The sequence below is a fragment of the Convolutriloba macropyga genome, chromosome 5 (assembly GCF_964194025.1).
Source record: "Convolutriloba macropyga chromosome 5, txConMacr16.3, whole genome shotgun sequence".
NCBI classification, from domain to species: Eukaryota; Metazoa; Xenacoelomorpha; order Acoela; family Convolutidae; genus Convolutriloba; species Convolutriloba macropyga.
Genome location: NC_134472.1, coordinates 40,551,591 through 40,563,935, shown reverse-complemented (window position 1 = coordinate 40,563,935; position 12,345 = coordinate 40,551,591). Strand labels below are relative to the sequence as shown.

The following is a 12,345-nucleotide window of genomic DNA, read 5'->3' as shown; positions in this document are numbered from 1 at the left end:
AAATTCACTTTGTTTGAACCGTAAATGAAACGTACCCATAGGATTGTACAACTAAAGAGTATTTTTGCATATTCAAAAAAGTGCTCCAACTTTTATAAGTGAACACCGGAAACTGTCATATATGTAATTCACCAGAGAATTGAAAATAGTTTAACCAATACTAGGGGATTCGCTTGACCAGTTACAAACTATTAATGAACTCAAATGAAATATATAACAATGGGTTTCAATTTTAATTATACACCATAATTATCACTCACCTTCACGGAATGAAAGAGAATCCTTGGAAAAAAATTCATCAATTACCGACGAGCAAATAACAGGAAACTTTGAGCTGAAAATTGAAAAATAGAGACAAATTTTCTTCATGAAATTTATTATGATACAGCGAATTGATAGTAAGTTTGCTCTCTAGTAAAAGCATGTAAGAAGTTTGTTTAGAAAATTGGATTTAATTGAAAAATAAGCTTCACTTTTTGGAGAAATTGCAATTTTAGCAGCAAACCTCCAGAAGCTTTGAAGAGATCCGGTGTCGAATGCGATTGCATCATATAATAAATGTTCATAACAATACCTGACGTGCCAAACAAATCGCACAAGAAAACAACAAATTCAACTTCATTTCAAGCTTTTCCGTCCAGAAAAAAAGTAAAGCGGAACCTTTGGTGCCTTTTTCTTGAGTTTTCAATTTCTATATTTCATTTTACTTTTATAGAAAACAGCAACGACATATTATATGAAAACATGTTGCGATGGTTACAATTATTGAGTTCGACCAATTTGCTTGGTTTATCAAATGAGAGATAACAAAAACCTTGTGCCAAAGTTATAAACAAAAAACTAATCCCTTTGATCTCAATATAAAGTATTCATAGCTTTTCCTGTTTGTGCCTGTTTACAGCCTGTCAACAACATGTAAAATATTCCATTTGTATTTCAAAGATAATATAGCTGAAATCGATAGAGCCTATGGATTCTGCATTTAAGAGCTCAGATTTTTCCTACGATTAAAGATCATTTGTAGAACTAACTATTTTTGCCTATTGACTTTTTTTATTTTTACCAAGATTTGGAGATTACTAAGACATCAGGAACAACATATAGAGTGATTAGGCTTCATTGAATTACATTCTAACATATTTAAGAAATTTCACGTCGTGGCCAAACGAAAAAAACAGTGAAAACAATACTGAAAAACAGCTAAATCCTGAAAAACAGAAAAACAGTGAAAACAAGCCTCTATTTCGTACTATGGAATTGAACGCTTTTCTTTTCTTGAATATAAAAATCTGCTTACTGACAGACAAAACTATAAACCACTTTTGCAATTTCAGAAAATTTATTGGGGCAAAAGGTTTTTAAGCGTCTTAAACGTTTTTTAAGCATTAGTAATAGGAGAAGTGAAAAAGAAGGTTCTCAAACACCACATTCTTTCTTTGTGCAAAACTCACCGATCGGCCAAAAATTTTTTTGCTTAGAATTCCTATATAAATAAATAAAATTACTTAGACTAATTTCAACATCCGAGTAACAAATACTTGGCATCCTTAGAAAACGCATATCATGTACTATGTCATTGAAAACGGAAAGAAATAGTCTCAAAGAATTATTTTCAAAAGTTTGCCACAATTTGAGCACCGAAACATTCAAATAACCTTGGGCATGCATTATTAAGAACATTCATGTTTGGTTCACTTGTTTTCAGCTGTTAATGTAATAAATGTAGAAAGTAAACGACGCCACAACAATTGGTTTGTTCAATTAGTTTTTTGGTTTGGTGTGTTGCATGTTTAAGGAGTGATAAGACTTGTGCAGAAAATGAGTTTCTACATGATGGCATAGCACGTCTCAAAACCCGTATACTACGTTAGGCTGCACGTTGACAAAGCGTTAAAACATGCGGAGATTAAGACCTGAAAAACGATGGTATAGCACTTGAGTTAGAATGAAAAATTAAACTAGCATATCCCTAAGCTAAAAGAACGTAACTTGTGAAAGTCGAAAATGAGTAGTGAAACCTTATCTGTTTGCAACCAGTATCTTTTCCACGAAAAAAAGGCAAGTAAAGGCCAATAATAGATCCACTCAGCTATCATTATCGGCTCCATTAATAAAGAGAAGGGACGGGAAAAGAAAAATCCATTTTTTTGAAGAATTGTTTTCCGTCAGAACTTTTTTTTGGACGTAACCCTGTTTTTGCATCTATTCCTAAATTTGATATAGTTTAACGCGGTCATTGACGCTTCTTGCATCCCTGTTTTTTATGCAGCGCGTGGAAATTTTGGGCATCTGAATTCTTGGTCAATGTCTCTTTTGAAGCCTGCGATTTTTTGGACATCGACTTTTTAAGAGAAAATTTTTTTCGGGCATCGAACTCTCGCAATCTGTCCCCTTAGCCATGCTACTCAATAGCTCAAACCATGCTTAAACGTGCTCTTCGAGGGTTCCTAAACAAACTCTTCAGAGGCCTCTGAAACATGCATTTTTGACTTTCCTTAAACATGGTGCCTTATAAACTATCATGCATTTAATATATAGGATGTGGCGGTAAGTGTACAATCAAATTGTATCCACGCTCCAGGTATTTTTTAACTTTCAGGAAATTTAGTTTTGTGAAACTCACTAAGTGGTTAATCAATTCCTGTCGCAATCAGTTCGATCACTTCGTACCGATCAGTTTAGGCCGATCAGTTCGTACAATAAAGCTGTTACTAATTTCTGAAAACCTAAAGTTTACTGCTGCCTAAATTTTAAACGCCATTATTTACTAAAAAGGAATCGGGAGTCTTTCATTCATTGGATCGTAACGGCTTGATCCAGCGATTTTATTCATTCGATATTCGAGGTCCGTTCTCCAGGTTACCACAATAGATAAGCCAATTTTGCCTGAGCAATCAATACAATCGCTATCTGCAAATCTCTGATGAATTAGACAAGAGAGGGATAAAAAGGTGCTGTAATGAAACAGGTAGTTTAAATCAACAACACCTTATGCTTCCCCAAGGATTGAGGATTAAAAATTCCCCCAATTATATAGAGAGTGGACAGATGAGGGGAAAAAGGAACAAAAAGAAAATCTCAAGGAAGAGCTTTCGGTGTGACGTGTGAACAATGTACAAGGCACACCTATTTTTTCACCACACTGTATAATTCCAAATTAATCCAATTCTTTTTATTTTCTCCCATTTTTCAATATTTGATCACTTTTCATTGTTTATTCCTTCTACTCCTCGCGTATTTCCCTGTTCAAAGGAAAGTTAATAGTTGGCAAATAAGAGTTTTTCATTTTTAAGCAGAGACTTTAAAAAGGTTATAGAGTGTATCCAGCCTCCAACTGCACTAAAATGTTGGCCTGCCTCGAATTCTTTTGATAACATTTCTCATAAAAACTTCATTTTGTTTTATTTGCAGAATTTCCTCACAGAGGTTAAAAGCGGTTTGAAACAGGAGAATTGTATAATTACAATTAATGTTTCAAAGCCTTTATGCTTTCGGTCACACTTGGAGACACTTATCAAATACAATAATGGATTTTTTTGCTAGACTTACGTTTCGCTATTTCGATTGACCATTTGAACTAATTAAATCAATTCTGGCTTCCAACTTAGACAAAGCTCTTTAAAGCCATATTTATTTATTGAGGTTTACAATTTTATGTTACAAATTATGGGCTTCATCGTTTTTGAAAAAAAAACAATCTTCAATGCCATATAAAGACCGTATAAAAAGAGTACTTCTTAATAACTCTCAGTACTCGCAAAGACAAAATTGAACAATAAACGTTATGAATAGCCGCTTCAAAGTCAATTTTAATTATAGCTTTAATTAAATTTGTTTATGCTTTGTTCATTCGGCGCTCATCTCATTAGAGCAACATTGTCGTGGCTGGTACTTTTCGCATACCTTTTATCTACCTTGCTTTTAGATCACTATAGTGCACTTCAATAACTAGTCACGGTATTAATAGTTTATTAGAGCGTGGTTTATTTCTTATTACTATTTTAGTCATCGACCAGTTTGAAAATCCATGCAAATCCTGTGACCAAATCGATGGAAGATTTAATTGCGATCCATAAGCGAACGCAAGGATCAGATGCTATACGGGAAAGGATTCAGAGAACTACAAATTTGAAGTCTAAGAGTCAGGAAAATCTGACATATAATGGAGGTCATCTTCAGCTTTTCCCAATCTCAGCTGAAATATCGCAAGGCCTTCAGGATCCGGATAAGAGTTGGTTTGTGAAACCTCCCAATACTCATCATGATTTGAACAAGTTTCATCAAAGTCCTCAAGAGAAGGAGGCGATTACGAATTTCAGTAAAAAAGAGGCAATTCCTCATTTGAAATCTAGAAACTCACAGATGGAACCGATTTTTGCACCAACCAATAAATTGAGCACGTGAGTTCTTATCAATCTAGTTTTTCTCACATTAAATTTTGGATCTATTCTGTCCCCCCAGTGTTTTTATGCCCCCAGTGTTTTTTGCGCCCCCCAGTTACAAATTATATGTTGTAATATAGCACGTCACTATGTAAAAATAGCACATGCGCTTGTGTGGCGTAAAAATATAAGCCCACTAAGCTGGGGGGGGGGGGGGGCAAACAGAATAGATCCTAAACTTCTTCAACAATTCAGCAGTTAAGAGACACAATAAAGTCCACTTTATAATTTAATTGTAGTAATTTTTCTTGGGGGTGTGTTGGGGGAGTTATAGGCTGTCTGTAATGAGATCGAGCATTTTGTGCTTTTAACCCCCCGGACCCTAGTGCCAGCCTAAATCAGTGTTGAATCTTTACATCCCAATTGATCACTGGGCACCAAATGAGAGAGAGAGAGAGAGAGAGAGAGAGAGAGAGAGAGAGAGAGAGAGAGAGAGAGAGAGAGAGAGAGAGAGAGTTAATTCCTCTGAGTATAAATAAACATCAAAATATAACAAATGACAAAATTTCTTACTTTTAGAGTTCAAGATCAGAAAGCGTCAAGTTATCATTGCATTATACATAAAACCATTGTACACTCAGAGAGGACAGTTTACGGATCCAACTGGATCAGTGAGCACTGCCCTTAATTCTTTTTTTTTTACAATTGGATATGACTATTCGAAAAGAAAAAAAAATTTCACTATTGAAAGATAATAGATGAAATTCTTAATTTATTTGATGGAATTTTCAATTTTTGACTAAATTTTTAACCCCTTTTGAAAACCCCGGCGACAGCAAATTGAATCATTTTGTGTTGTCTTTTTAATAACTTTGAAAAAAAAATTCCGCGAAAGGTGTACACAAAGTCGCAATTAGGAGAAGATTGTTTTTGTTAATTCATAATTCGATAAAATGTAATTGTCTCTAATCTTGTGCACCAGACTGACAAACTAAAAAATAGAAAGCTCATGATAGTTTGATGGTAACACATTGTTTTCAATAAAAAGATTAAATAATTTGGCACCTCTGTATCTCAATGAATTCCTTTCGAACTTTCGTTTACAATTCGGTACTTTCAAAAACCATTTCAACGATCTTCTTGTGGAATTGTTTGATCGGGATTCGAAAGAAAATAACTCATTAAGATATGTATCTGTGTGCATTTTATTTACTGATTTTATTACAAATTTAAGAAGTTCGTAAATATGCAATTCGTGAGCAGTTAAGACCTTGTATTTCTCAAAAAACTGTGTTACATTTTCTGTGTATTTCTGGAACAAAATGAGACTGAGAATTTTTTTGCAATAGAACTAAAGGTTGAAGGGAAGTAAAGCTTACACATCCATATATCAGCACACCATATTGAATGATTGGTTTGATATTTGATGAATAAAACTGGAGTAAAACACGTTTTGGTACATAATGCCTTAATTTTGACACCATTCCGCACTGCATTGCTAACTTTTTCTTCTCATCCTCAATGTGCTCTGTGAATTTCAATTTTTTATCCAAACGCACTCCGAGATACTTGCAGCTTTCTGACCCAGGTATATTAACAGAGTTTAATTTAAATACGGAAAAGCTATTGACATTAGAGGCACTGTTTCCTATTTTAACATTCATTTGACAACATTTTTTCTGGATTAAGAGACAGCTTGTTGGCGTTGAACCATTTCTCTACATTGATCAAATCCTTTTGCATTGATTCAAAATCACTATTGACTGCTGTTAAGTTGGTATCATCTGCGAAGAGAAAAGTTCTGAAGACTTGGCACACGTCTGGAAGGTCATTTATTTATATCAAAAAAAGTAGTGGGCCAAGAATCGAGCCTTGTGGAACACCACAGTTTAACTTCAGCCAACTTGAGTGAAGCAATTATTGAGTGAAACACATTGCTGTCTTTCGGATAAACAATCACTACTCCATCTTAGGCAAACTCCTCTATTACCATATAGTTCAAGCTTTTGTAATAGGATTTGGTGGTCTATCGTGTCAAAAGCCTTTCTTAAGTCAATAAAAAATGTGGCAACCTGACAATTGCGGCTCTCACGAACTGTTTCTGTCAATTTTAGCAATGGCCACAAATTGATTAGGATGGAACAAACCGAAAGTTTCAAAGTAGGTATAAATTCGATTATACACAACGCGTTCAAAAACTTTACTCCACACAATGAGAAGCGAAATTGGTCGATAGTTATTAATCTCGTCTTTCGCCCCTGCCTTGTGCAAAGGTACAATTTTAGCTTGTTTTAGAATACTTGGAAATTTACCGTCTTTCAAAGATTTATTTACAAGATGAACAAGATGCTTGCAAATTAAGAAACCTGTTTTCTTAATCAAAATGGTACTAATATCATCAATTCCCGAAGATGATTTTTCTTTGAGATCCTCATTTATTTGCAAGATTTCGTTGCAATTTGTTTCATAAAGCCACATACTCTGCAAAATATTAACCTCAGGATTAACAAAAATCTCATTTGGGATGTCGGCTTTTAGTTTCTGTCCTATACCTACAAAAAAGTGTTGAGCTCCTTTGCAACATCTAGATTATCATCAATTCTTCTACCATTTTTAATTAGGTAAGGAACTTTAGAATTTTTAGAACTAACTCCCTTAAGCTCATTTAAAAACTTATAAACTTGTTTTGAGTCTCCGATGCATTTTGAGAACTTTTGCTCATAGTAAGAATTCTTTTTGGCTTTGATTGTTTTCTCCACTTTAGTTCGTAGTGCTTTAAATTTTTCTAATTTTTGGTTGTTCTGACGGTCCATTTTCCATGACTTGTGTGATTGGTTTCTTTTGCAAATCAAATTTTTCATATTTTTATCAAACCAATTAGGTTTTTTAATTGTATTCCTGCTTGACCTCCGATATGGTGCAAACATTGCTAATACTTCTTTAAAAGTCTTTTCAAATCTCTCAAAAGCACAATTTATACTTTCCGTTTCCTGGTATCTTATTGTAGCTAGTGATTTAGAAAGGTCATCAAGAAAAGAAGACATTCTACTCAACGATTTTAAAAAACTGGTGTCACGAAAACCGATTTCTGGTGAACAACTTTTGCTAATCTTCTCAAATTCCAACACAATAGGAAAGTGATCGCAATAATTGTGATCCTCCATTACAAAAGTTTTCTGAATCCTTAAATTTTTTACGAAAAAGTGATCCAAACACGTCGAGGTATTTCGGCTGATGCGAGTTGGCTCACGACAACATAGTTGAAAACCATTTGATTGGATAGTCGATAGATATGATGACGTCATCAGATTTTTATCTAGCACGTTGATGTTGACGTCCCCACAAACAATTACTCTGTCATAATTTTCATTGATGTTTTCCAATGTTTTATCGAGCTCAAAAATGAAGTTCTGCTTGTTATTTCTGGGGGGGATTATAAACCACTAACAGAGCAATCTTTAACTCTCCGAATTTCAAGTGAACCAAAAGACTTTCATTAAATTTGCAATTCAGCTCCTCAACCAAGTTCACCTCATCACTTATTTGGATCATAATACCTCCACCCCTACCACTTCTTGATTTTGACAAGCAATTATTGTAGTTTGCTACCTTGCATAAATTCGGATCATCATTAACTGTTAGCCAAGATTCTGTTAAACAAATGACGGAAGGCGGAGACTCAAAGCAAGATATCAGTGCCTCTAATTCTTCATGATGTTTTTTAATGGATGTAGTATTTAAGTGTAAAATTTTGAAGTGATTTGATGCAGATCTAAATTTGGTCACTTTATTTAATCTAAGGGGCGAACTCTTATGTTCAAGACTCTTCACAGCACTCTTCGCTCCGAAACGGCTGTTCCTCAATATCAGCAAGAATAGTCTCTTTGGCATTCGGCGAACCACTTATGAGACCCATAACAAAATCAAGCAATTCGTCTTTATCAGCTCTCCTGCTTTTTAGTTCCTCCAATAGATTGGTATAGTCGCTGTTCTCAAAATTGTCACGCATACGCTTTAGGGAAGGCATTTTGGTCGATAAAGGTGTACCAGGCGCAAAAATTGGCTGTTTTGTTAGATTTGGAACAGGCGTGTCATAAATAATTTCATTGACTTCCATCGAACCCGCTGTTGTTGTGTATACTTGGCTTTGCTTTTGTGGTAGATTCTTTGGATAACTGAACTTTTGTTCAATTTTACTAGCGACTGGTCGCAATTCAATGATATCTTGAATAGAATTCAGTTCAAGATATCGCTTCATCCCATCTGACTCGATCTGAACAAGTGATGCCGAATTCTTAGAAGTAACCTTTAACTGTTTTGCTTGAGCCTCCTCTTTCAATGACTTGTCGTACTTGCTCAATCGCTTGAGAATAAAAACCGGTTTTCCATTATTTGGATTCCTATAATTCCGTAGCAAACCCTTCCTGGTCCAGATTCTTTCCTTTTGGTCAAAATAGACGAACTTCGCGATAACTGGTGGTGGATTGAATGGCGATCTTCTGCCCAACGGATGGCACGCTTTTAAATCGCGCGGTTCAATGTTGACATTCAACACATTTTGAATAAGATCAATCACATCTGAGAGGTAGGTTCCATTTGAACTAAACGGTATAATGCGAAAAATTAGACAATCTTTTGATTGATATCTTTCGAGTTGATTGACTTTGATTTTCATCTGTGCCACCTCAGATTTCAATTCGGCAATTCGTGCTTTTTTGCAATATTTTCTTCAATTAGGGTTTTCAAAATTTCCTTAGATGGTTCATCAAGACTCTCACTCTCATGCAATTTTTTCATCAGATCTCCCATGCCTTGCTGGCTCATCTTGAACCTCTGCTGAATTATACAATTTTAAATTGAAAGTTATCTCAAAGGAGTAAGAGAAGAGCCGATTAGCTGATAAAATAAAAGTGCCCTTCTCAAGTTTTAAATGCCCATTTTCTTCGTTCACGGAAAGCGTTCTGGGTCAAGATCTGTCGGTGAGTGGACTCACAAGTAAGATCTGCTCCAATACCACTCTGATTAGACTGTCTTGGCTCACGGCAGGCCGAAATGTACATGGCAATGACTCACAGGTGTCATGTAATTGTGGGCTCCCGGAACGAGGTTCAAGTTTTGATCAGTACTTCTCCAGTGAAATACATGTCTTGAATTGAAAAATCATTACTGAGCACGTCTTATTTCAAGTCTTAAGACTTGCGAAGACATGTCAAGACTTGATCAAGACTTGTCAAGTCTAAGTTCAGTCTTGGCCAAGACTTCATTTAAGACTTGCCAAGACTTAAGACTTGATTTAAGACGTGCCTAGTCTAATAAGTGACATGATCAGAGCTCTGATACAATACTGATCCAAGACTTGCAATTTCACGGAATCAGTACTGATTAAGATTTGACGTTCAGTCCGGTCTGGTCGTGCATCTCAATCTACCTGATCCAATCCTTAATTATTGTTTTCCGGGATCTCAGTGGTTTTTTAATGGTATGATTTCCATTTACAAACGTAAATGTTGTTGTGATGTGCTGTATAATTTCAGTGAGGCAAAACCAGGCTCAACCGGAAGCACCCTCGGCACCCGTCAGAACACATCTACGACACTTATCAGTTTTCAAACTCCTTCATCGGGACAAACTGCAAGTGATCCCACTAACTTCCCGTCCGTTTCCGCTCCTCAAACTCTTGACACGAGTCAAACGGATAGCTTCAATTCTGAAGACGATCAGCAGTTTTTTGTATCAGAAGAAGAGCAAAATACCGCAGCTGTGTCAACAAAGCCTCAAAACACAGTAGAACTATATCAGAAACCTGAAAGAGAGGAAAACAACACAGTGCAAACAAATAAAGATACTCGGTCGAGAAAGGTGAATCGAGAAACTGTCCGAAAATCTCAAAAAGTAACAGATAAGGGCCCTAACAATTTGAAACATCACGTACACAATGCACCAACTAGATCGAGAGAGGCACTTAAAGAACTGTACTCGAGATACAATTTGAAATCTAAAGACCTCAAAACTCATCAAGCAAAGACAAACACTTTGGAAAAGCACAAAACTGTAATATCCAAACAAACAGCTGTAGATAATATCCAAAAAAGTAACCCTGCGAAGTTTATACGTCATAGTAGCCCTATAGAGAAAAATAGTCATAAGCAAACCATAGATAGATCAGATGCAGAAACCAAAAGCTCGCGTTTTGGTGTTTCCCGTTACCCCGAAATGTTGGAGCGGCTTGAAAGGGAAGAGCAACAATTGGCCACAATTCACCACAAGTTGAAGCAAGCATCAATATGTAAATCTCGGTAAGTTTCTTGTTGTGAAATTAATAATCCGCAAAAGATTAATAATCTAATCCGTCTCTTGCCTTACTGCCTCAATTCCAGAACATAGTAGCAGCTTAGCAACGGGACCAGGTTTAATTTTCTAGCACCTGATCAATAGACTCCGTAAAATCTGCTCATTTTTGCTTAAGGGCAAGATAAGAGACCTTATAGATTAGATCATGTATAGTTAAATATGATCTACTTTGATAATATTGGCATGGATTAATTTAGAGCATACAACTGCATCCAAAGCAACAAAAAATGCGGTTAGCATTGAAAAATATGAACAAAAAATGTCGCATGTTTTCTGTGTTTAAATAACCGCCGTCAGCCTCTCAACGGCTATTACTTAGGCGCTTTCTCTTTAATAGCCGCAAAGCTATATCTGAGGCTATTACAGACCTTCTCTTGGATTTTTACAATCCAAAGTATTGGTGTGCTCTCTTTCTTAAAGATCTGTTCATATTTTTTTTTCGAATTTTTTACGTCAACGAGAAGTCAAAATAGAGTGGCGATTTTAGTCACGCTGAAGCAGTAAAAAGAGAAAAAAACGAGTTGGTGTGAGTAGGTGTGAGTAGGTATGAGGCGTGATTTTCTCCAAACTTGCTTTAAAATGGAGTGAGAAATTGGCATTTGAACAAATTTTCAGTTTTCAGAGGGAATTTCTTCTTCGCGTGCGTCAATTAGACTCCTGTTTTCAGTGTTTCTTCTCTTGAGTGCTATTAAAATGACACGTACGAGTTCTAATTCCGCCTATTTCCTATTTCGTGAAATCATCAATGGGCAGCTATAGCTTTTCATGACTTTGACACTATTTTGTAATCATAAAAAATTGGTGAACTTTTGACGTTCGCCCCATATTTTAAGTTTTTATCATATCCTATCACTCAGTATCATTAACGACTCTTGCTTATTAACGAGTCTTGTTTGTTTCTAGTCACACATAAATGAACCTAATTAATGACGCGAGTTCTTAGTTGGCGGTTTTCAGAACTTTGACACAATTTTTAGCGATTTTTTGAGTTTTTATGTATATATTGAAATTTTTGCTGTCTTACCATTTAATTGCTTTCGGGAAATACCTCATAGGTTCCTAATAGAGATTTTATTTTATTTTTACTTTTTATAGCTAGTGGTTGCTCTGACTTTGACGCTTTCACTTTGTTGTCTTATCTCTGAGTTTCTTTAATGGCAGAAGAATGTCTCATCAGTTGCAAAATTTGAAAAAAAGAATCAAGTTTATCGTTGGAGGCCAAAACTATTGCGTTCTACTTATTAAACTCTGTTCGTTTTCTATAACTTAGTGAATTTTTGATTTTCGCATGTATTTGTTGTATTTGTTGCTGCCTAATCACTTATTCTCAAAGATGACATGATTTCAATAAAAGTTTTCATTCAGTGCGTAGCTAATGCTTTTTGTGATGACTTATATACCGCTAGATGAAAAAGTGGAAGCATGTTCTTTGGTTCCAGCGGAAGTTGGTTTTGAATGCGTTTTCTTATTATTTATTCTGTATGACAGGTTTCATTGGTTGCTAATGATGAAAAATTGCATCTAATTAAATGCACGGGTTCATAAAAATTGATTTTTGACACTTCAAAATTGAAAGTTGATTTTTTAGACTTGCATCTTTTGTTGTATCTAA

At 35.4% G+C, this 12,345-nt stretch overlaps 1 protein-coding gene across 1 annotated transcript in view; it reads left to right on the top strand.

Moving 5' to 3' along the window:
* LOC142340368 (uncharacterized) overlaps window positions 1-12,345 on the top strand; it is a 162,282-nt gene that overhangs the window by 31,145 nt on the left and 118,792 nt on the right. Inside the window, exons 2-3 of the mRNA XM_075390944.1 lie at window positions 4,006-4,400; window positions 9,917-10,678. Of these exons, the coding sequence (XP_075247059.1) occupies window positions 4,006-4,400; window positions 9,917-10,678 (1,157 nt within the window). The remainder of the gene's footprint in view (window positions 1-4,005; window positions 4,401-9,916; window positions 10,679-12,345) is intronic.